This window comes from Rissa tridactyla, chromosome 1 (genome assembly GCF_028500815.1).
Source record: "Rissa tridactyla isolate bRisTri1 chromosome 1, bRisTri1.patW.cur.20221130, whole genome shotgun sequence".
Taxonomy (NCBI): domain Eukaryota; kingdom Metazoa; phylum Chordata; class Aves; order Charadriiformes; family Laridae; genus Rissa; species Rissa tridactyla.
In genome coordinates, this window is record NC_071466.1 from 210,760,307 (window position 1) to 210,784,962 (window position 24,656).

Below are 24,656 nucleotides of genomic sequence, written 5' to 3' on the forward strand. Positions count from 1 at the left end.
AAATTAACAAGAGCTACAATACTAATACCCACCGAAACCACTGTGTAAGTCTTGTCAAACACACTTCATTTCATTCTTTAAAAGGATTACAAGTTGCTTGCTAAGGGTGACTGAGAGAGTGTAATAGACTTAGGGTTTCTAATACAGTTAACTTAGTTTTGCATGTCATTCTGATGCACAAGGTAGTACCACACAATACCAGTAAGGCACATGGATTAAGAACTGCCTGAGTAACAGATCTCAGATAGGAACATCGGTGGGAAACCATCGCTGAGCAGGGAGGAAGGGGCAGCTCTGCCTGTCCTGGGACTGAGTCTGATGCCTGTCCACATTTTTATCAATGATCTGCAGGCAAATAGAAAAGGAACGGTATTAAAATTGATGTGTGAGAGACTGACAGAGTGATAAACCCTGAAGTAACACAAACGACTTGGATCTCTTGGCAAGCGCAAGCCCGCTCAAAGTCTGCAGAAGGCAGAAATGCATCAGGGGAGCAGCAAGCCAGAGGGCTCAGAGCAGAACCACCATTCAAGATGTGTAGAGCAGAACCACCATCCACTGTCAAGAGGTGCAAAAGGTGCCAGTGAGATCTGTGGATATATTCAGAGGTGGAGGTAGAGATGTGTAGGATGAATCGTGTGTATTACAGGCAGGAAGATCATTCTAAATACCGAATAGAGTTGTGATTCGGCATTTTTAAGAGGTCCGTGCAAAAGAAAAGGACTTCAAATGCTTTTAAAATCAGAGATAACGTCTTTCAGTGAGAGGTCTGAAGTGCTTAGTCTATTTAGTTTATCAAAAGAAGACTGAAAGTCAAGCATCTCCAGGGGGAGAAAACACAGGATCCCACTGGACTCTCTAACCAAGCAGAGAACTGTGTAAGAAGAACTACCTTCTGGAAGGTGCACCGAGACAATTTCAAATTGGAAATAACATACCCATTTTTAACAGGAAGAATGACTGATTGCTGGAACAATCTGTCATGGCATGTGATGGACCCGTTGTCTCTCAAGTGCTTCGTACCGTAACTGGACACCATATGGAAGAAAAGCTCATGCCAAATACAAATTATCAGCCTCAGCATTGGTCCAACTGGATGCATTTTAATGGTCTGTGAGGTCAAATGAGCAAATCTAATTAATCCCCCTCCTCTTAAACTCTTTGAATTGAGAGCAATGGTATCTTACCTCCCTCCTGGGACGCACCACCGATGAGGGGCATCCTGAAACAGGAGCCCTGCCCATTGTGTAACCACTTCCAAGGAGCGCTTGTGCTAGGTTACTCTGCAGATCTGATCGCACTTTACAATCACTTTGCAGACACGGAAACGGCTCTCCAGAGGGCAAAACAGACCATAAACAGGCTTGCCTCTTTTGCCCTTTGACTGCAAGGCTCCAGGATCACGTTCTGCCTTTTAGCACAGCTGTGGCCTTCCCAGTGATTTTGGTGGACTAGGATCAATGTTAGTTGGCACATTTCTCTTTTGGTAACTGACCCTAACAATCTCACGTTGCTTAACTTTCTGAGCTGGGGGACAGGACAGGCTTGTCATGAACCCAGCTGGACTAACAGAGTAGATGCTCACATGTATATGACTGCTCAACTTCCGAGGTCTCAAACCTTCCTTTGAAGTGTTTTCTCATGTCAAATATCTCTCAGATACTGTCACACTGTGAGAGGGATCAGAATATTTGTGATTTCACCAGAAGATTAATCAAAGCTGCCTCAATGCCCTGCATCCTCCAACACCAAACCTATAATATATTCAATCGTTTTCCTCCGTTATGCAGCCCTGGCCACTCAGTCTTACACTTTCCCTCAGCTAGCTTCCCATCCCACACCACTTGGATACACTACTTGGACTCTCTATCACTCTTCTCAGCAGACATTTTTCTCCAAACATTTCTTATGATACCTAAAACTATTTCAGCTCTTCTGTTTGTTCTGTTGCCACTGAGAATGGGCACATACATGTGTATCCTTCTGTGTCCCCCTGTCTCTCAATACGTTACAATTTCAAAAAAGACAAAGGACTGGATTTTGCCAGAGTATAAGAACATTAGAAGGGGGTAGCAATGGAGCAATTCTACTCAAACCAGTGAAAATACACAGGAAAAATAATCTCAAACACTGGCTTTCCATCTCTCCCTGCTCCATTCCTATGTTGTTCATCCAAAGCCCCACTGCTTGGGATTCAGGTGAGATGCTGCCATCTCCTCCAGGCAGAGTCTGGGCTGAATTTTCTCAGCCTCCTGTGGGCAGAGGTGAAAACTATAGCTCAGAAAGGAAATATGAGGTTGGCAGCATCCTGCAGTTGTCCCTCTGAACAGCTGCTGGGTTCAGCAGACACATACCACAAAGCTGGAGGAGATGATGTGGCCAAGGACGAGTACGTAGAGGCATCTGTTCAGTGACACCCTGGGACATCGGGGTCCACACAACATGGAACCAAGGACCAAGCAAAACACAGGATCAGGAGAAAAAAAAAAGCCAAAGGACAAGAGGAAATCATTGCTTCATTATTAATGTTTCCTATAATCTCAGCCAGCTTCAGAATGTCTTCTCTGAATAATTTATATGAGGCTTCTCCAATAGACTGCGAATAATTGATGCTCGTTTTCTTCAGTCATTATATCCCAATGTGTTACCAGGAACCAGACTGAATCTTAATTTAAGAAAAAAAGTCTGTCAAGCCTGTTTAGGCTTGTAATGCGATCACACTGAAAGCTGATATAACCTGGGGAAGATTACCCTCTGTGCAAGAGACCCTCCCTTTTCTTAAGAGTAAATAATTTTTCCTTTTATCCAAGAAATTACAAAATAGAGCAATGCTTTTTCCAGTTAATCTCTTTGACAGGAACAATACTGTTTTCCCCAGCTGGCCTGGCACTTTTTTATTATCACTTTTATTTCACCATTTGGACACTGAAAGGTTTGGTTTTGGAATGGGAACACTCAATAAATTCATGAAATTGTGGCGTAGAGTGGAGGAAGTCAGGCATCACCAAGAGGTTAGCAAGCACATTTGCTGCTAGCGTTACAACCACCATCCTAATGGCTCAGCACTGGAGATGGCAGGAAACGTACCTCGAGGTGAGTGAGTAGCTCTCCAGGCCCCACTGACTCCATCAGGCTCATTTTGATTGCTCACCAACCAAAGTGGTTGGTGCAAATGGCTTCTAGTGCCATTTGAGATGTCCTCTGCACGCACACAAACACACAGTGCTTGCCTCTCATCCCTCTACCAAGCAACAGCAAAGCTCAAGGTCTTGCCATCTGCTTTTCTGTTGAAAGACAAGCCTCTGACTCAGAGGAAGTTGTGTTTAATCTATGCAATTACATCGTGTACACAAATAGGGTGAAGAAACCACCAAAAGATACTAAGGCCAACCTTTCTCCTGGAAGTCTCAATACACACATCAACATGCAGCTCCTGGTAACTCTTCTCCAGGAATTAAACTCTGTGGGTTCAGTGCAAACTCTTCTTCTTCTTCTTTAACTATCTACCTAAAAGAATCTGTGCTTCAAAAAGCTAACAATGGGACGTTTTTCTGCAAAGACAGTGTATTGCTCACGCACACAGGAAAAAATCTGGAAAAATTACTTGTAACACTGGGGTATCTCTCAAGGTAACAATATGCATTAGGAAAACATCCAGGTAGAAATGCCATGGCAAAACGCAGCCTTGAGCCTCAGTCCAGCTGAGAAACCTAACACCATCTATAGGACTCACCTACCTGACTTGAGTTAGGAACATGCATCAGCAGGCATGCTCTAAGAGGAATAGGAATAAACATCTGCTTGAGTGCTTTGCTAAATCACAGCCTTTTAGTAGTGACTCTCAAACCCTGCCATGCACACCACTGCTGGCCAAACACCTTTGCTACATGACAGACTTGCGTTAATTCCTCAGTTTCATGGTTTTCCTGAGAGCAGCCTCCACTGCTGTGTGCTAATCCTTTCTCCTGTGTGCTCTAGTGGAAAAGCCTTTCCTTTTCCTTTCATAAAAGACATAAAAATTATCCTAGAGATAGATACAAAAGACACTCAGGTAAAAATGAGTTGCCCAGTCCTGCAGGCCGTACACACAAAAGTGCCCCTATAAAGACCATGACTTAGAAATCTACTTCTTGCACATCTTGCTGTTCATGTCAGAGATTACTGCAGAAACAGTTATATTATGTTCTTCTCTGTCAGACATCCTTAATTGCTAGGTAATACATGACAGGCCAAGGGCCAAATCTATAGCACTTCAAGAAATTCTCAGACTTATCTCCATTAAGAAGCCACTTTCTTGGTACTTAGGTTTGAGAGAGTAGCCTTCCATATGGGACTTTCCTATGTTGACTGGCAGCTTCATGAGAGCCACACAACTGTTCAAAAGAGAGGGGAGAAGGGAAGGTGTTAGTCAAAACGAGGGAGGAGATCAGCATACACCGTTCGAGTGAGCAACCTCAAGAATGGAGGAATGAAAGGGGAGATCTTCAGAATACACCTTTTGAATAAAAAATAGTACTTTTCCTATCGCTCAGGATACCCAACAGCATCTGTCACCTTATGTAAGCATATCTATGTGCATATGTCAGATCTAAATGACATAGTTAAATACCCGCAGCCATTAATAGCTTGACCTCATTGTTTCTTCCACGGTGAATACCCAAAGAAGCAACGTCTGGATGACATCGAAAATTAAAAAAATACAAGTACATCAAGGTTGATGAAGACAAGATCCAGTGCTTTCAAGCCATGAGGAAAAATGAGAATGGATACGTGCCTAGTCCTCAGAGCTACGCTGATTTCAATGTATTTCCTCCCTTTAGTTGAAACAAAGAAATCCCAATCATTTTGAAGCCCATTAATAAGACCAGAAAATAAACCTCAGTGAATGTCAAATAAAAAAAGGGAAAAAGCCTCTCTGATAATTTGTTAGGATTCACGTTTGCTTCAAGAGGCCACAACTCTAACTTATTTAAGCCCTATGAAAATTAGTTCTTACATAGGTTCATATATGAAGACAATGACATTGTGTTGATAATAATATTTTTTTTATTACATAACGAACTATTTTCAGATAACATAAATAAATGTGACTGTGTAATAAATAACGCCATTCTCATGGGAGTATTTGTATGTACATTCACATCCACATGTGTAATAATGTAAATATCAAAGAAACTACTAAAACTTATCATTGCTGTTTTCATGTCTTCACCAGCCAAATTTCAAAATTCTAAATAAAACGCTGGAAGAACCAGCTCTTTAGCACAAAGCCTACACAGACTTTGCCTGAATAGAAATCTAGTTGACAATGAACAGATGTAAACTCTATGTCAGCAGGCTGTAGACAAGCCTGCAGTTTTTGCCAGATGTATAACATTCATTTTATATTACCCATCTACACAGATACATATGTGCATACGCCGTACGTTATAAAATTTGCAGATGCACACTGACTTCAAGGGAATTAGGAGCAGACCCACTTCTTACCTGCTTGGATACCCAATCTTACCAGAGACTGAGAGAACACCAAACTCAAAACCTTCTATTTAAGTTTTCCATCATGAAAGCAGCATGTTAAAACGCCTGCAGATCGCTTAAATTGCCCTAACCTGTTATAAAACCTACAAGCCTTTAAAAGGCCTTTTGCCCTAATTGTGTCTGAATTGCACTGCAATTATCAGGAAGATCCATATCTCCTCCTGCGGTATCCTAGGAGCAGATTACACAAATTAGAATAAACTCAACAAACACAGCTCAGTAGCAATAAATCAGGACAATTTTTGCTCCCGGTGAAGTCCATTGCCCCAGTGAAGTCCGTTGTAATTAAGGACAGTCTATTCTCCGAAGTCAGCGGAGCTTTTCACACGCTTACCTTTTGGCACAGGCTCACACGCCTCGCCTCCACACTGAAGCACATTTCTGATTTCAAAGAAGTTGCTCCCGCCTTAGTGCCACCAGGTGAAGGTGGAATTCGCCAAGCAGAGCCATTAGTAACAACACGGCACCGCACTTCATCCAGTCCTTCCATATTATCAATATTTTTTGTGTCTCCCTTCTTAAGAAAGCTTGCGAATTATAACTGGCATTTGGATGCTGACTGTAACAGTGACCCTACCAGCACTTTGTTCCCTCGAACGTGGCAAATTCAACTCCTTTTGAAATTGCTCTATTACTCTCACTACAGTTTCTTTATCATGCACATAGTGCCACTAACATTAACAGGTATTTATGAGATAAGGTGCAACCTATTCGTGTTTAGGATGGCAAAAAATAAATCATATTCAGTGGAGTAAGAGAGTTAATATTAAAAAAGAATTTGAGGTAAAAATGTGAACCCTTTAAGCCCTTTTTTGTCACAGACTCTGCTGCGAGGAGCGTATCAGTGCACCTGGGCACAGTAAGGGCACACTCTCAGACAGATATTTGGGTTGTACTTGAGCGAAGGGAGACAGAAAAGAGAGGAAGGAAAGGAGACATGGAAGGAAGGCAGGCTCCAAATAAAGACTTTTAATTTGAGTGTAAAACACGCAGCATATGGTCGGGCTGGCAGAAAAGCCTGGCTGTGGCCGCCAAAGCAGACTGCAGCGTAGTGTCAGCAGGAGCGTGATGCCAAGTCCTGCTCCCACCGCCAGGCCCCAAAAGGTCCCCGTTAGACACCCCATACAGCCCCCACACCCAAGTGAAGGGTTTTCAGAGGTATCAGCCATATGGGGGTGCAGGCAAGGGCTTAGCCCCCAAAGCAAACTGCTCCCACTCACTGCCATAAACATCTTCCGTTTAAAAAGCCATGCAGACTGCCCTGATGGCAGTGATCCTTATCAGCTAAATGCCCTTCCTGCTACCAGACTCATGAGGAGATCAGAGTGAGATCTGTGGTAATTAAAAATGAAGGAGACTAAATTAGTTAAGGACATTTGAGTTGCAGTGGAGTGATTCAGAGGTCTGGATTTCACCGTCTGCCGCCCCCCAGCACAACGCTCCCTGCCTCCAGGTATGTACCCCACCTCCAAACCAGTACAGAGAAGATGCCTGGAGGGGACATCTTAAATGTGAAGCAGAGGAGAGACACACAGAGTAGCTTTAGGAGTACTAAATATTTGCCTTTTTCCTATCCAAGATCATTGCTGCGCTTTTAACGTCTCTCTTTGCAGGATCCCTTGCAACTGTGATATGCCGGTGTCAAAAATATGACTCGTCTCCAAACAAACATCAGCATAAGAGAGGTGGCAAAGGCCAAGCTGCCTGGCATACCCATGCCATGGCCTGTCCAGAGGCAGCCTTGAGGTCCCACACTACACCCAATGACAAAACACAGGCTGATGTCCTGATGTGGGGTCTCAAACTGTCCGCAGCCTCACAGGGCAAGCAAATCAGAAATAAAAGAGAGCAAAATATAGAAATAAAGACATATGTTGACCCAGTGCATTGCCAGTGAGCTATGGTGCTGCACAGCTGCTCCTGCACCTTCCCTCCCACATCTGGGGTCACTGCATTGCAGGGCCTCCTACAGCATGGCAAATATCTGTCATGGGATGTTCCTTCTCGCTTCCTACCTCCCACCTGGATGGTAAAGATGTTGTGGGGAGGCTGGCAGGGGGGGAAGGTGGTCTCATCACGCTTGAGCAGTCAAAAGATGACAGTACTTTCTACGTTGAACCCCACGACTAATTCTCAGAAGACCCTGTCTGCAGGTAGACTTCGCCGATTAAGTTTTTGAAGACCCCAAAGGGATAAATCCCGGCATGTTTCAGAGACTACACCCATTTGGGGGAATGCTGGCAGTTATATTCAGCGGGTCACAGTCAGCTGTGCTTTGCAGGTCGGCGTGCACTTCAAAATGCAGCAGAGCACTGAGACATCCAACCTAATTTTAAATGGGTTCATTAGAACGAAAAGCAGTAAAACATGACGCCCTGAAAATGAGCACATCTCAAGACACCGACTGAGCTCCGGTGTCACAGTTAGATTGCTCCAGATATACGTGAAGCACCTGAGCTAGTGTATTTTTAGCAGTCTCAAGTGTCTTTCCACTCCACTGGAGACCACAGTCTAGACATATTTACAGAGATGATTGGAGACATTTAACATATTGTTAGACCGTCTTTCGAATTCCTAGTTCAGGGACAATTTAAAGAGAATGACTGCTGAGCATTTGGAAGTGGGAGAGATTGGCGCAGTATTCTCAGGATCCAAAATTAATGACAGCCTGCAAGTCAATTCTGTTTTCAGAGAGCAGTAAAGATCAATAGCAGATATTCTCAAGCATCAGGCATTTCTGAATAGATGAAAACAACTGCAAACAGTACATCATGAAGTCAGCAGCAGTGGCAGATGTTTTCCAAAAAAAATCCACGTTCTCACTCAGATTCGTCCATATCCAGTGTCCTAACTGCCACCAAGGACCACTGAGGGCTCTGACAACCTCAAGGAGACAAAAAAAGCCCTAAGAGCTCGTGCTGCTGCTATACATGAAACCCATTTTTAAGAGCAGAGACGTAGCTGGCTCAGTTATATCTCAGGACTAGTAGATACCAAGCAAACCTTCTGCAGACAAGAGATCTCCAAAGCTGGAAATCATCCTGCTTGTGGTGATTGTACTGTGGTTCCCAGCTCTGCAGCTTGAAGGAGTGACACACATACCTAAAGGAGTCCAGGACTCTACCAAATGTCAGGATGAGCCCCAGTGTCAAGATGCTCTGGTTCAGGATAGGATCAACAAGATGTAGCAGGATCTGAATAAGTTTGTAGAATGAGCAGAAAGACTCATCTCAAAGGATATGCCACACTTACAGTACTTCTTGATAGGCCTCAGAATAAAATAACTCTAGACCTACAAGAAAATGAAGGCAATCCCATGGAGTCATTAAGTACTCGGTGAGATTTGTATGCAACCCCTGTCCAAGTCTTTAGCACAAATCTCACTCTGTACATGATCCCCTGAGAATCTGCATTGTAGCAGCCCCAAATACAGAAGTTTTCGTTTTCCTGAGGCTATAGCAACTTGTGCTTTTAGTATAAGACATCCTTGGGCCAGCTTCTGTGTTGTCAGATGAGACAGAGGACACCAGCTCGGAGAACACAAGAAGTCAGTGAGGGAGTGTCTTATCTGTCAACATTTTCAATTCAACTCAACATCAGCAATAGACCCCCATCCGCAAACTCTGAAGAATCATAGAATCATAGAATTGCTGAGGTTGGAAGGGACCTCTAAGATCATCAAGTCCAACCTTTAACCTACCCTGACAAAAGCCACTTCTAAACCATGTCCCTAAGTGCCAGGGCACATAATTTTCAACAGCTGCCTCTCCCAATATATCCCACCCATTGAAGAATGGACTGTCAGCCAAACTCTGTCCTGGTTCACATATTTTGCAGTAAGACGCACCACATTAGCCCAGTGGAATGGGAGGGGTGTTCCCTATGCGTTCCAGCAGTGATTGACTGCTGTTGGCAGATTCATGTTTTCTGCCTGAAAGATTGGTTGTTCGTAAAGAAAAAGGTGAAGGACTAAGAGATGAGAAACCTAAAATGACTTTTGCTGTCAGAATATAGCCAGACATCTCCCGAAGCCAGATAATCTACTACAGACAGAAAAAAAAAGACAGAACAACATTAACACCGCTGCACTCCCAAGAGCCCAGAGAGATGAGATCTGAAGGGTTCAGTAAAAGAAGTCAAATACCCAATTGCTTCTCAAGACAGGGTAATCACCATGGGACTTAACAGCAACACAGCAAGGAGCAGAGATATCAACTGAGATGAGTTTTCCAGTGTATTTAACAGAATCCTGTACCTTGGGGTATAATATCACAGCCAATCTGCTGGGAAAATTTTTCCCCTTGTCTAGCAGGGGGCCAGGTACAGAGAAGCTAGAGACTCATCTATTGTTATAAAACAGTTGAATTTTCATTGGAACTGATTTAAGACCAGAAAGACAAACAGATAAAAGGAGATGAAGAGGGAAGTGCACCATTTGTCGAAATCTGTAGCAGAAAGTTGCGGAGAGTGTAATGTTGCTGGACCTTAAACCATTTACCACAAGGTTTAAGAAGAAATAGTGTATATCAGGAAAACTGAGTTATACCTACGTACTCCAGAGTACACCAGAAGTGGTTGTGCAGCAGAAGGCATAACACCGTCTGCTCCTTTATAGCACAGACATCAAAAAGTAACAGACTTGAAGTACAACAAGGGAGATTCAACAGCAGAAAAAGCTGTAAGAGGAGGGAAAATGAATAGAAGAAAATAGATGAGCAAATGTCTGGGGAGCTTGTGGGCTCTTCATCACCGGAGGCCCCTGAAAACGATCCAGCCAAACATCAGCCACATATGACAAAGCCATTGCTTCTACAGCTATTTGGGCTGGGGGATGAATTATGGGATCACCTGAGGGGCTTCCCAGCTCTGTATTTCTGTAATTGAAAAACACACCCTAGGGATATACAGAGATTCCACATTTAAAACCTCGGAAAATAAACCCAAACACCAGGAATGACACAGGCAGCTTCTCAAATGATGCTTGCAAGCAGCCAGAAATCTTCCAGTGGTCAATACTGCTACAGAAAACACTTGTGTGCCTTACGCTGGAACATATGCTGTAAAGAAATGAACAATAAACCTTTACAGAAGAGTTAGAATTGAATAAAATCTCACCTCTCCTACACTAGAATGGAAAGGACATTGCCATTATTCATCCCGCTTGTCAGATACAATAATTTATACCCCGTGGTAAAAATTAATGAGAAAGTAAAGCACTGATGGGATCTTTTGTGAAGAGAATTGCTAGAGCAAGGAAGTGTGATGGGGAAGAGCATTCAGCTCGGGAAGCTCCAGAACAGCGAGGGAATAGTTCAAATATGTTTGCAGGGCAGCAGTTTGCTTATGTCCCCAGATGCAAAGAAGTGTTTTAACGTGAAAAAAACCCACGTGGGACGAAGTGATATGAGAACATGAGAATACTCAAAGCTGTTAAAAACAAATACATAAATAAATGAAATGCAAAAGCTTCATCATGAGAATAACTCAGTCAAATAAGACATTTACCATTACTTATGCATTCAGCTTATTAAGTAGCTAGATAATGCAATTAATGAGAATGTGGACACTCTGCAAATATAATTTGGCCATTCCTGGTCACCACTTTGGCCAATACAGTTCTAAATGAACTGGAGAGCTGTAGAACGTAAGAGTATGGCAGATCAAGACAAGCAACCACATCTCTTAAGGGGTGTTGTAATAGACGTGGCTTGTCTGTGAATTAGCATACAGGGGTACCTGTAGCAGATACTGAGTTATACAACTACACTTCAAAGGCAATTCCTGCTCCACAGCTCCAAGAGACAAGAAGGTCTGGAGGGGAAGGACTACCTCAGGGATGCTCAGGGACATCAATGACAGAGCTAAGAAGCCACACAAGGCTAAATAGCAGAAAAAGCTAGTAACACTCTGTTAAATTAAAAGTGACAACATACTGCATTCCTTCCCTTTCACCGGGTCGGGTAGTCCAGAGCACTCCACCGACGGATTCGGGACAGCCACCCTCCATCTGGAGCCACTGCTGTCGCATTCTGTGTACTCGAAGTGGTAATCTGTCTGCAAGAAATTACAAAGAGTTTCAGTTTCATCATAACATTTGCATATTAAACTCATTAATCAAGACTGGGATTAGCAAACGCAGTTATAATTAAACCAGAAAGGAAGTAGCTGGCATGGAACATACTGTGCAGCACTCTCACTGCTTTGATGATCACCGTGTATCACCACAGAGCAAGCAGAAAGCACATCAGATGCTGTGCAGCACAAACGTTGAGGCAGAGGGTGGGATTTGCAAAACCACTTGAGAGACAGGACACAGATGCTACTAGAATTTTTTTTCCCAGTCTCTTAGAGTAGGATTGATCCCAAACTTATGGTCGTCATGGTATCTGATCTACAGTAGCCAACCAGGCTTCCTCTTTGTTCAATGGAGCAAGCCATACCCAGAGCACAAGTCATCCCATGTTAGGGTGGATGTCTAAGATGGATGGGAAGAATCACCTTCTGCGGGTGTCTTTCATCGATTTCAGAGGAAGCCCAGACAAATTAGGGGAGATAAACCCAGTATTGGGATACTCCTGAAAATGCCAACCCAGATCAGCTCTCAGGAGTACCTCAAGGCAGAATGATGATGTGAGGAAAGATCATCCCCATGGTCTCTGTGACTGATTTAAGCCCTGAGTAGTTGTATTGGGTTTGCGTGCAAGGTTTTGATAGCAGGGGGGTACAGAGGTAGTTTCTGTGAGAAGCTACAAGAAGCCTCCCCCATGTCCGATGAGCCGATGCCAGCCGGCTCCAAGACAGAACCACTGCTGGCCAAGGCTGAGCCCATCATCAATGGTGGTAGTGCCTCTGGGATAACATATTTAAGAAGAGGGGAAAAAAACTGCATGGCAATGTCCAGAAGAGAGGAGTGAGAATATGTGAAAGCAATGACTCTGCAGACACAAAGGTCAGTGAAGGAGGAGGGCAGGAGGTGCCCCAGGCACTGGAGCAGAGATTCCCCTACAGCCTGTTGTGAAGATGATGGTGAGGCAGGCTGTCCCCCTGCAACCCATGGAGCTCCACGGTGGAGCAGTTATCCACCTGCAGACCATGGAGGTTAATGCTGGAGCAGATATCCACCTGCAGCCCATGGAGGACCCCACACTGGAGCAGGTGGATGCCTGAAGGAGGCTGTGACCCTGTGGGAAGCTCACACAGGAGCAGGCTTCTAGCAGGACCTGTGGAGCCATGAAGAGAGGTGCCCACGCTGTAGCAGGTTTTCTGGCAGGGCTTGTGACCCCGTGGGAGGCGCATGCTGGATCAGTCTGTTCCTGAAGGACTGCACCCCGTGGAAAGGACTCACGCTAGAGCAGTTCGTGAAAAACTGCAGCCCGTGGGAAGGACTCACATGGGAGAAGTTCATGGAGGACTGTCTCCTGTGACAGGGATCCCATGTTGGAGCAGGGGAAGAGTGTGAGGAGTCCTCCCACTGAGGAGGAAGGAGTGGCAGAGACAGGGTGTGATGAACCGACTACAGCCCCCATTCCCTGTCCCCTTGCGCTGCTGAAGGAGGAGGTGGAGAAATCGGGAGTGAAATTGAGCCCGGAAAGAAGGGAGGAGTTGGGGCAAGGTGTTTTATGATTTGGTTTTATTTCTCATTGTCCTACTCTGATTTGATTGGTAATAAATTAAACTAATTTCCCCAAGTTGAATCTGTTTTGCCCGTGATGGTAATTGTGGAGTGATCTCCTGTCCTTATCTTGACCCATGAGCCTTTCATTATATTTTCTCACCCCTGTCCAACTGAGGAAGGGGAGCAACAGAGCAGGTTTGGTGGGCACCTGGCATCCAACCAGGGTCAACCCACCACAGCAGTCTAAATGAAAACCAGTAAGAAACTTCCTACTATTATCTCAGAAAGAATACTAGCTATTTATCTTATTAAAAATATTCATTCAGATCCTAGATACAATCTAGACTCACATCTACTTACATTTTTAGTTTTGTCTTTATAGCTTTGTTTCCAAATTCATAGTCCAGAATTTTACTATTAAAATAAACCTCGGCAACATCTCATTCTTGAATTGGTTTGGTATCAAGAGAGAGGTTGGGTGAAGCTGGCAGAATTGGTGCATATCTTTCTTCAGAGGGAATAGACCCATATTAAAATGACACATACTGGCAAGCTCCATGAGATGTCTCCACATGGGCAAGACCATCTCCAACTCCCTTTGCAGTCAATAGGAAAGTGTTGGCCACGTGCCTATTTTAGACACCTGCTGCAGAGGGGACAAGGAGCTAACGCACATCCTAAAAATGCCTCTTTCTCTCTGCTGGCTACAGAGGGAGACCAGCCGCTTGGTTTGGGTGGAGATTTCTCCATTTCCTCAGGGGAACCCCCACCTCTGACACTGCATGACCCTGCATGGCCCCTAAAAATAACACACAAAATCATGGGACTTAGGAAAACGGGTTCAGAGCTTTAGCCACAGCCTTGAGGTTTATACACCTTTAGGGCAGACAGGTGTGGTGGATCCATAAGATTTGTTGGTTCCTTTCAATTTAGGTGGTTTGTCCTGGCAGGACTGGCCATGAACCAAAGAGGGGGAAGGCAATGGTCATGCCTGCAGTCCAAGGCACAAGCAAAGGAGCTCCTTAGCTGGCATAGCTCGCTCTCACAACAGCAAAACCCATCCATGAGGCAGCATAAATCTGCATTCCTAAAGATCTGTGCCACCATGACTGCAGACATCAGTCCCTAAGCTACGCTACCCTAGGAGGACGTACTCTGTTGCACACAAGGATTATTTTGGGGCAATCTTTTCCTGCTCCTTCTATAACCCCTTGCAATGCTTCCATCTCACATGATGGAGGAGAACATGGCGAATCAGGTGGATGAGGGTAGGTCCATGCTGGATCTAGTATAGATTAGTTAATTCCTGCAAATATTCAACTGACTGACATAGAGACGACTTGCATTTCTCCTCATTTACTTACAGAAAAACAAACAATACTGAGTTTAATACTTTTCCTACTGTTACCATAGCTCTCCAGAGATATTCAGATGTTAATAAAGTTCTACCTAAACATCATTAAAGCATTTGGTATTTTGCATCCAAGTGCAAATAATATTCTAATTCCTCTGGAATTAATACTTTCATGGTTCAATAAATGTCTTTGTGGCTCAGCCTATGGTTTAGAAACGTAACTAACAGCACAGCGGAAAGGCAAACTGTTTGTCTCAAAAATAAATCAAAGCATAAGAAGATACTATCAAAACCAGAACTACACATGAAATATGATATACTACACTCTCAACTCTATGAATAAACTCAATTAAAATACGCATTTTCCTCCTTTCATCTCATTATACAATCTTCAAGGAACATAAAAAAACAATCCTTAACCATCTTGGTATGAAATCTGCCTATGAGGCAACCAGAATATATAAATAACATATCTGTAACAGATCCATCTCATAGTTGATATCATATAAGAAAAAAAATAATCTATTAAATTAAATATGCAAGACTGGAGTGAAGCAAAGAAAAGGATATTGAAACCCTCTGAATCTGACTTATGTTCAGATCTCTCTTCTATTTCATATCAGGTCAAAAAAATTATAGAGAGCAGTTTGGTGTCAACAATCCAGGTTGCTCTCATAGCCACCTTCTCAAAATACACCTCAGGGATGCCTAGCCAGCAATCCCTCTGCAGCCAAGAAGGAGTCAGAGGGGGTCTCAGAAGTGGTGCAGGTGGGAGGGACACACCATGCCGTGAAGAAACATCCCCTCTAATGGTGTCTACTATCACCAGAGATTCAAAACTCAGAACAGTAACTAAAATTATAAAGAAAAAAGGATTTCTGCTCTCCTTCCAAATTCAGGCAGAAGAGTCAGGTGTCCATCTCTCCTATTCCATCCCTTCATGGAAATCTCTCCAGATTTAACCAGTCAGAAGAGGTTTCCAGGGGAGATGGACCCAACAGATATCCTTCCCTCTGACCACCTCTGACCCTGTGTGCAGCTAGCTGTGTCCACCATGGAGCCTCAAGACTCACTAGGAAGTTTGTACAGCAAGACTAAGTTCTTACATGATCACTTTCCATGACTTTTACCTCTACTGTGATCAGTTCCCTTATGGAAGAGGGGCATTTCGTTTTGTTTTCTATCTGACTTTCAACTCAACTTGATGTCTGAAAACCACTCCACAGACTTGGTTGTTCCTCTGGTAATTGACTGTAATGAAGACTCTGCACATTAATTTCTGCCCTTGGTCACGCGCGCATAGCTCCAAAACCTCTTCCAGCTACCATCCCTACCATCTTCTCCCCTATACTATAGTTTTATGAGAAACAACCACTGCAGATCCAGTTGTATCACTCTTTTAAAACCAGAATGTCTCTGTGTTGCATCACAGGCATGACAGCAGCTCACAACTTTGGCTGCACCACTGGCCAGCTTCAAATTAACCACCTTGGCTACTTATAGCGGGTGAATACAACTGCGTGGAGCTCTGGTTCAGCTAGATGATCCAGCGTCTCAAGCTGATTTAGCAGCCGTGGTGATGCTGTCCCCACCGCCCAGCGTAGCTCAGGTCCGTGCCTACGAGCTGGAAGCACGCCTTGACTGCAGCCCCAACACCCTCGGAGCACACGTGATATGTGCAAGCACTGGAAATCGCCCATTAACGCTGGCTTACCGGGCTCAGCGCTTCTAATCTGCCTCAGCAATTTGAACTTCCAAAGATAGAAGGCTGACAGAGGAGCCTCTGCAGCACCATGGGACGCTTATAACGCCTTTGCATCTCACTGAAAAATGCCGTTCTGTTATGCTGGGACTTCTCCTCCTCCCTGACAGAGAAATTTCTTCCCCCACCAGTTCTCTGAAGTGAATTTCATGGCAATCACATTGCCAGATGTTATCTGTTGCCAGCTATTACTCTGGTTTTGCTTTCAATGTTTTTTCCCTACTATGATCCAAACATATAGTATCTTTAAATTTGGCTATGCGCCTGTTTTAATTTTAACTGTAATTCTGACTCTGTTTTATTACTTTTCTGGGCTTGGCCTTGATGTTCTAAACTTGTCCCTCCCCCAGTTCAGCTGTTATTTCCTATAACATTTCCTATTTTATTGCTCATAATTCCTAGGCTTTGGCAAAACTGGTTTGAATTTCAGATCCAAAGAGCAGGTTTCCATAGGAAAGTGTCTCTGAGGAAAAATCGAACAACACCCCATATAGGGTTAAGCTAAAAAAAAAAAAGCAATTTTCTAAATGGAAAATTGATGCTGTTCCAAAAAGCTGCTCAGAATCAATGTGTAGCCCTCAGCATTAAGTTTCAAATGAAAGGTTAATAGTAACCTGAAAAATGCCGCCAAAAATAGGCAAGTGCATTTGTTTCACCTTATGTTGAATTTTGCGTTATTGTTCTTGGAGAATTAGTGAAATCACATCTACATTACCATGCAAAGCTGCTACAAGAAACTCTCTGACGTAAGTACTCTCTCTTTGAAGGACACCGTGTACAAAAAAGATGCCCTCATGCATGTACGTGACGTCGAAGAGATGGTGCACTGGTCACAGCTCTGCCAGGGGGAGAAAAAAATGACAGAATTTGTCCCACGTCCTGTGTTTAGAAAGCGTCGATATGGGATCAATGGTGTGGGCCAGCCACCCTTGCACGCACCCTGTACAAAACTCCAGCAAACATCTCCTGGATCTGTGGGGGCACCCGCACCTCCTGCTCACCATGAACTGACTGAGCAACACTTCAGCGAGGCATGTCCCCCCCAGTGTGTCCTCCAGCTCCACTGTCCCTCTTCTCACACAGTCCTTGGCTTGACTTCAAGTGGCACCGAGTGCTCCTCCTTGCCCAGGTCCCCCCGACCCGGTGCATGTAGTGTTAGATGTCTCTGGTGCAGACCCCTACTTCTGAGCTAGTCATCTCACAGTCCTTTGCAACAGTTGACAGACACAGGCATTTCCAGGGCACAGCTCCTCTCCTTTTAAAGTAAATGCCTATTTCAGGGCATTTCCGAAGCTCTAGAAGTATCAGTTTCTTCTCCATTCACTGGAGAGCTTTCTCCCAGACAACCCCCTGTAGAACTGAGCTTTCTCCATGACAAAGATCCCACTTCAATGCCTTTCTGATTTTTCTGCACCAATCTTTTCATTCCCTCCTTTCACCTAGATGGGAGATGCCCTATAGCCCTTCCCACTTAAACTACAGCTGAAGGGCAGAGAGGGCACAAGCCCTTACAACAAGTTCCCTGAACTGAACACTTGGTCTGGGCAGAAAACAGCGGATGAAGCCCAGCAGCAATAAACATTTACCATATCTGTTACGAAATATAATAGCAAAAGTCTCTTGCAATTTAACAGCTTGCCCTGCTCATGCTGTTTTTCAACCACAGACACTGCTGAGACAAAAAAAAAAGAAGAAAAAAAAAAAAGTTTCTACCCTACCTGCCACAATATTACTAAACAACAGCTCTCGAGAGGTTTGTCACTTACTCCTTCCCTGAACTTGCGCTGCTCGTTCCACTGATACTTTTGCCTAAACCGATTAACTGCACACAATGCTATTAAAAGATATTGTTTGCCAAAAGGGGCATCCATAATCTTTACAGACCCATGTGCTATCTATATTTACATGTGCAGCAGGGATTAGCTGTGTATTTATTAAAAAAAAAAAAAAGACCCCCACACAAATAAAAGCCTCTTTAAGGAACAAATGAATACAGGAGGAGATAAGAAGGGAGTCCAGCACCACCGAGCAGCCTTGTGATCCCCCCAGACTAATTGCAGTGAAAAGAAGACAACACTTTCACTTCCCTGGTACATCGGGGTGTGATTAGAATCATAGAATCATAGAATCATAGAACCATAGAACCATAGGGTTGGAAGGGACCTCTGGAGATCCTTTAGTCCAACCCCCTGCCAGAGCAGGGTCACCCAGAGCAGGTTGCACAGGAACGCGTCCAGGCGGGGTTTGAATGTCTCCAGAGAAGGAGACTCCACCACCTCTCTGGGCAGCCTGTGCCAGGACTCTGCCACCCTCAGGGTAAAGAAGTTCCTCCTCACATTTAGGTGTAACTTCCTATGTTCAAGTTTGTGCCCATTACCTCTTGTCCTGTTGCCAGGCACCACTGAAAAGAGCCTGGCCCCATCCTCCTGACACCACCCTTTAAGTATTTATAAGTGTTGATGAGATCCACCCTCAGTCATCTTTTTTCTAGACTGAAGAGACCCAAATCCCTCAGTCTTTCTTCTTAAGAGAGGTGTTCCAGTCCCCTAATCATCTTGGTAGCTCTCTGATGCACCCTCTCCAGCAGTTCCCTGTCCCTCTTGAACCGCGGAGCCCAGAACTGGACACAGCACTCCAGGTGCGGCCTCACCAGGGCAGAGTAGAGGGGGAGGATGACCTCCCTCGACCTGCTGGCCACACTCTTCTTGATGCACCCCAGGATGCCACTGGCCTTTTTGGCCACAAGGGCACATTGCTGCCTCATGGTCATCCTGTTGTCCACCAGGACTCCCAGGTATCTTTCAGCTGAGCTGCTCTCCAGCAGGTCGGCCCCCAACCTGTCCTGGTGCACGGGGTTATTCCTCCCCAGGTGCAGCACCCTACACTTGCCCTTATTGAATTTCATAAGGTTCCTCTCTGCCCAAATCTCCAGCCTGTCCAGGTCTCTGTATGGCGGCACAGCCTTCCGGTGTGTCAGCCACCCCCCCCAGCTTTGTGTCATCAGCAAACCTGCTGAGGGTGCACTCTATCCCCTCATCCAGGTTATTGATGAATATATTGAAGAGGACTGCGCCCAGTACTGACCCCTGGGGAACACCACTCGTCACTGACCTCCAAAAGACCTCCATATCCCAAAAGACATCAGATGTAGAAACACGGCAGCCTCTCTGCATGGCTGAGTTTCCCCATGTCTGGTCTCTGGAGCACTGGCACACTAAGGGACTATGTTTTCAACACTTTGAGACTACTCCGGTACTTTCAAGGGCTGCCTATCTGCCACTTCTCCTAATTCAGGCTTTGAAAAAGGAGATGCAAGTTCTCATTTCTTATTAGTTTCAGGCTTCTGGCCCATCCTCCTCTTTTACTGCACTCATTATTTCTAATTATATCCTCTGGCATCAGTAAATATTCCTGCTCCCCCTCTGTGCTCCCATCATCCCCAGCCCACGAGTGAGCAGCACACCCATCCATCAGCAGGGCTCCGTCACATCACTCGTTCAGACCCAATGCCCAGCTCTACGCTTCTCCTGAATGTGAACACGTTCCTTTTTAATCTCCTTTGAAGCTACTTATATTAGTGCTTTTCAGCTAAAAACTTCAGCCAGGCCTTCCATTATTTCCATCCTTATTCCTAAATCCCCAAATTCCTCAAGACATTTATGTGTATTCTGTCACATTTCTCTTTCTAGACTCCTAATTCATTTGCAGGTTTTTTGGCACTGAGAAACCCATCCCTAATTGCACTACTTCGAATCCCACAAAGCAGCTGCATATATTCAGACTTTCTGAAAATCAGGCTATTTTCATCTTGAGCCTAATTCATGCACCAGGTTTCAACCAGCAGAAGCTGAGGTTGAAACACTGCCAAAGCCATCTGCAAATTAAAGACGAACCGAAGAGGTTTACTGAATGAAAGCCAAAATTCAGCAAAAATATATCATCAATATTTGTGAGGAATCAGAATAAATGTCATTTTATGTAAGTTTTTATATAACCTGTTTAAACATAATTCCCAGGATTCTAACCCAAATGTGTTAAAATAAATGTCTAGTCCTAGGCCAGTGAGCAGAGTGACCTGCAGTGGACAGATCTCTGCAGAACGATGGGGTAATTTCAGAGAGCCATGAGCAGCTCCATCAGCAGGAGGAGGACAGAGACAACCCTTATCAATGTTTAGAAACAAACTGCTGATAGAAAAGTGTTTGGATGAATATTATGTCCCAGTGGAAATGAGAAAGGTACTGAGCTCTCATACCAACCAGATCAAAGGATTTCATTTGCCCTTGGTCAGCATACTGCAGCATGGGGAGATGGTTAGCAGAGAGAGGAGGTGTTCCCAGCACATCTCAGATGTCCAGAGCAGGACATGTGAACTGTACTCATTTCTCCCTCCAGAGCTGGAGGAGTTAGCTAGCCTAGCTTGGACACGTGTTTCCATGCTAGCATCTGAGGTTATCTGAGGGACAAGTCTTTCCCTGTGTACCTCTTCACCCAGCTGTGACATGTGGCTGTGCGGCTTTTGCTTTACTTATTAAGCTGTCTTTATCTCAACCCACAAGTTTTCTCACTTTTACTCTTCTGATTCTCTCCCCGATCCCACCAGTGAGCGAGCGGCTGCGTGGCGCTTGGTTGCCGACTGGGGATAAACCACTACACTATGGCAGAGCTTTAAAGTAAGAGATAGCAGGGCTAGAAGAGCACTTCAGAAGCCCTTTAGTCCATCTCCTTGTCTCCCATACCTAAACCATTCCTGACAGAAGTTTGTCTACCCTCTTTGAAAACTGACAGTTTTGGATGTAGCTTCCCAAAGTAAAGCTCATAGTTATCGGCTAGATAAAATGATGCTAATGTGCATGGACCATTCATCAGGCAGCTAATGAAGCAGTTATCATCACCCAGGAACCTGAGCACAAGAGCCAGGAGAAATACGTGGGGGTGAAGGGTTTATTTGTTGAAAAGCGCAGCCCTTTTCAATCCATAAACAGATTGAGAGAGCGGGCTGGCACCAAAGGCTGGCTGTCTCCTTCCAAGAAACTGCATGTACTATACTATACATTTACTATACATTTCCTGCAGGGTTTGTTAAGGACGGTGCATTCCCATGTAACACAGCATCACCTGCACGAAACTTCAGGGCTGTGCTCTGAGCAGTGTCTTCTCTTGGCCGTCAGCCACCCTCCCTCTGGCTGAAATCAGCGGGGACTTCACCAGCCTCACTGGGCACCGGACGGGGTCAGACACAATCATCTTTCAGCAGCGACGGTGCGCTTCTTCACTCTGACAGTTCTTCAGCCTTTGCCAAATCCCTTTCAGCAGTGGTCCAGTAATGACTAGGAGAGATTTTATTATCATTATCTTATTTATCCTTTCAGTGACCATTTGGAGTCTGAAAAGGTCAGGTCAGCCAGCAGCCCTTTCACTGTGAGAAATTTATTTTTCTTTTAAATAAAACTTCACAAACAAGCTGTGTGCAGCCCTAGCCCAGCCATCTCTGAAAGTGTCTGGGATTATTTATTTTTGCAACCTATGGAGACAAGTAGTCCTTAGTAAAACAGTGTCTCTTTCACCCAGGGCCTCATCTGTTGCTCAGCTAAGTCAATAAAAGATATCCATTGACTTCAAGGGACAACAGGATGAGCCACAGTCAACCAGGTCATGTACTCATCACCCTAAGTACTAAATAACAGGCAATGGGCATTGCCATCCTTGCAAGTAAAACTCTAGAGAAAGCAAAGACCTTTCTGCCTTTTAAGATCATCCCATTGAATTTCATGGGTGGAGATATCAAATACAGAATTCTACAGGACAGTGCAAAATTATTTTCAGCCATAGAAACTGTATGTGTGGAGGCATCTCCAGTGATGGCTTAATAAACTAATAAGGGATATTGGGCAGTTTGCCTGTGCCAAACCACATTTTTCTTCTTTCCTTGCGTCAGCACTACAGCTTAGAAGAACCCAATCCATCAGAAAGTCAAGTTTTTTCACTAGTTTTCAGCCAGAATAGCTTCCTGATCCTGTTCGTCACACGCTGTGTGAGCGCTGCTGTTGACACGGTGGGGAAAGTGGCAACGGTGGCCAAGGTGGAAAGATGGAGAGGGGAAGAAGAGCAGGGAAGAGGACTGACCTAGTGGCTGTGCAAACTTAGATTGGGGTAAACTGATGGTGAAAGTGCACCTTGATCCTGATGTCTCCTCTCCCAGCTTTCACGGCTGTGTTATTCAAGGGTTTGGGTCTCTCTCAGGCACCACAGAAGAGTTTAATGAATATGGAAATTAAAATAGTATCTAGGGATACACATCTCCACAGCCACTCAACAGAACTACGAAATGCATATTCTGGTTCATAGCAACAAAATCTTACAAATCTTCATCAAGGAGAGATGTTTTAATGCCATTCAGGTCGTAAAAAAATAGAGAGTTAAAGAATAAACTTTGTGGTTTAACTGCATCTTTGTTGAAACGCTGACTCCTGTTTTAATACTTCCCCCCCGCCCCGCCCCGCTTTATATAAAGCAACTTGCAGGAAAGCCATCAGCAAGAAATTCAAACATGATGATATACGGAAGCATGAAGCAATAAAATACTTTTTTCCTAAAGGAGAAAGTAGGAGTTAAACCCTCCCATCCTGCTTCACTGCCTTCCCATAACTTGACTTGGGTAGTTTGGAGATGAAGGCGTGAGGGCTGTAGGTACATCTCAGACAAAGCACGTGAGACAGAAATAGTAAATGGCACCTTGTTAAAACGGTAGCAGATCTCAAATCCCTTAGCAAACAGGAGTTTTAGGGCCCTTTTATAATGCACAGGCAGGTTAGTTTGGACGAGAGGCACAAGTCCTACTCCTCGATCAACTGCTGGCTTGCTGTGGAATCTCAATGAAGCCTTCACTCATTTGCCCCACAAGTGTAATCTCATCTTGCATACCTGGAGATGGTGCACTTCTCTGCAGATTATTTTGGGAACCAGGCCATTTTTGAGTGTCTTACCTAAAGTCAAATTATGAGACAAGTCAGGAGTGGAATCCAGAAGCTGAGTCCTTAAACAGATAGTATTTTTTTTTTATATTATATTGCTCTACAGGCAAAGGACAAAACCACAAAACAGACCTAAATTAACTAATGTAATTCCACAGCATTTCTCCAAAGGTTGAGAAGAATGAAAGACTCAGAGCACTTATTTTCTTTGCATTTAAGACTCTGTAATAGGCCAGTTACAGGAGCCTCAAAGATAACACTTCTGTCAGGATAGAACTTGTAAAAACAGCAGGTCACTAACCTGTCACTGTGTCTCTGGCAGGTCAGTCCACAAACTACAGCCACCAAAACACCCACCAGACAGAAGGCACAAGCTGTCAAATAGTATGGCACAGAACGCAGCAGATGTTTCCCCCTCTGTGTCTCCACCAACACATCCCTGTCGTCATCGGACACAAGAAGTCTCCTCTCTAGGCTGAAGGGATTCTCCCTGCAATCATTTGCTTTTGGCTTCCACTCCCCAGGATGATGAAAAACTGTGCTGGTTAATACCTTTGGAGTATGTTGGCTTTATAATAAGATGCCAGTCAAATAAGAGTAGTTCAAAGATCAGGAAAAAACATTTCAAGACAGCTCTCAGGTGGGACCTGCTGACACAGGACTGGATTGAGGAGTTCCACCTTCTTATCAGAAAACTTTTTATAATATCCATCCCTGTAGCTCCTACAATGTCACCAAACTTTTTAGCTGAAAGTTATCTGTCTCAAGGGTGACACAACTTTCTCAGGTCACAAATAAATTTAAATGATGGTATGAAACTGTCTGGTGTGTTTCCAACAGCAAGGATAGAACCGAAATGAGAGAGACACGTTCAATACCCAGAGCTTCCGCTGGGAGGAAAATCTGCTAGATGTGATCAATTAATTCATCGTAATAAAGAGCACTGTAACCTGCTATCGACCGTTTTTGTTCCGTGCTTTGTATCAGATGGATTTCTAATATATGCACATGTCAGGGGACTGGAAAGAATATTACTCAGCGAGTCTTTTGATTGGCTTTTTTAACTACAAATCATGTAATTATTTTGTTAACAAGTCGGGGACGTGTTAACGATCTGATGACATTTCACTTATGACTGTTGTCTAGGTAGGGCCTCCGAGGTGCACTAACGCAAACAAATAAAAAAGCAGTCACCTTTAACTAGTGTGCGGGCACGCACGCGCCTGCATGTGCGTTTTCATACGCTCACACAAAAACTCACACAAGGATAATTCTGTCATCGTTTAACCCACAGGGTCCATCTCTCCTCGGCTGATAAAACTTGGTAGAGGTCCACTGTCTCCAGCAGAGCTGCACTGATTTACACCCACGGAGACCCAAGCCTCTTGTTTATCTTTTAACAGAAAGACAAAA

The 24,656-nt window shown here is 44.3% G+C and overlaps 1 protein-coding gene across 1 annotated transcript in view; it reads right to left on the reverse strand.

The window, feature by feature from the left end:
- ELAPOR2 (endosome-lysosome associated apoptosis and autophagy regulator family member 2) overlaps window positions 1-24,656 on the reverse strand; it is a 108,015-nt gene that overhangs the window by 40,019 nt on the left and 43,340 nt on the right. Inside the window, exon 2 of the mRNA XM_054188344.1 lies at window positions 11,472-11,592. Within this exon, the coding sequence (XP_054044319.1) occupies window positions 11,472-11,592 (121 nt within the window). The remainder of the gene's footprint in view (window positions 1-11,471; window positions 11,593-24,656) is intronic.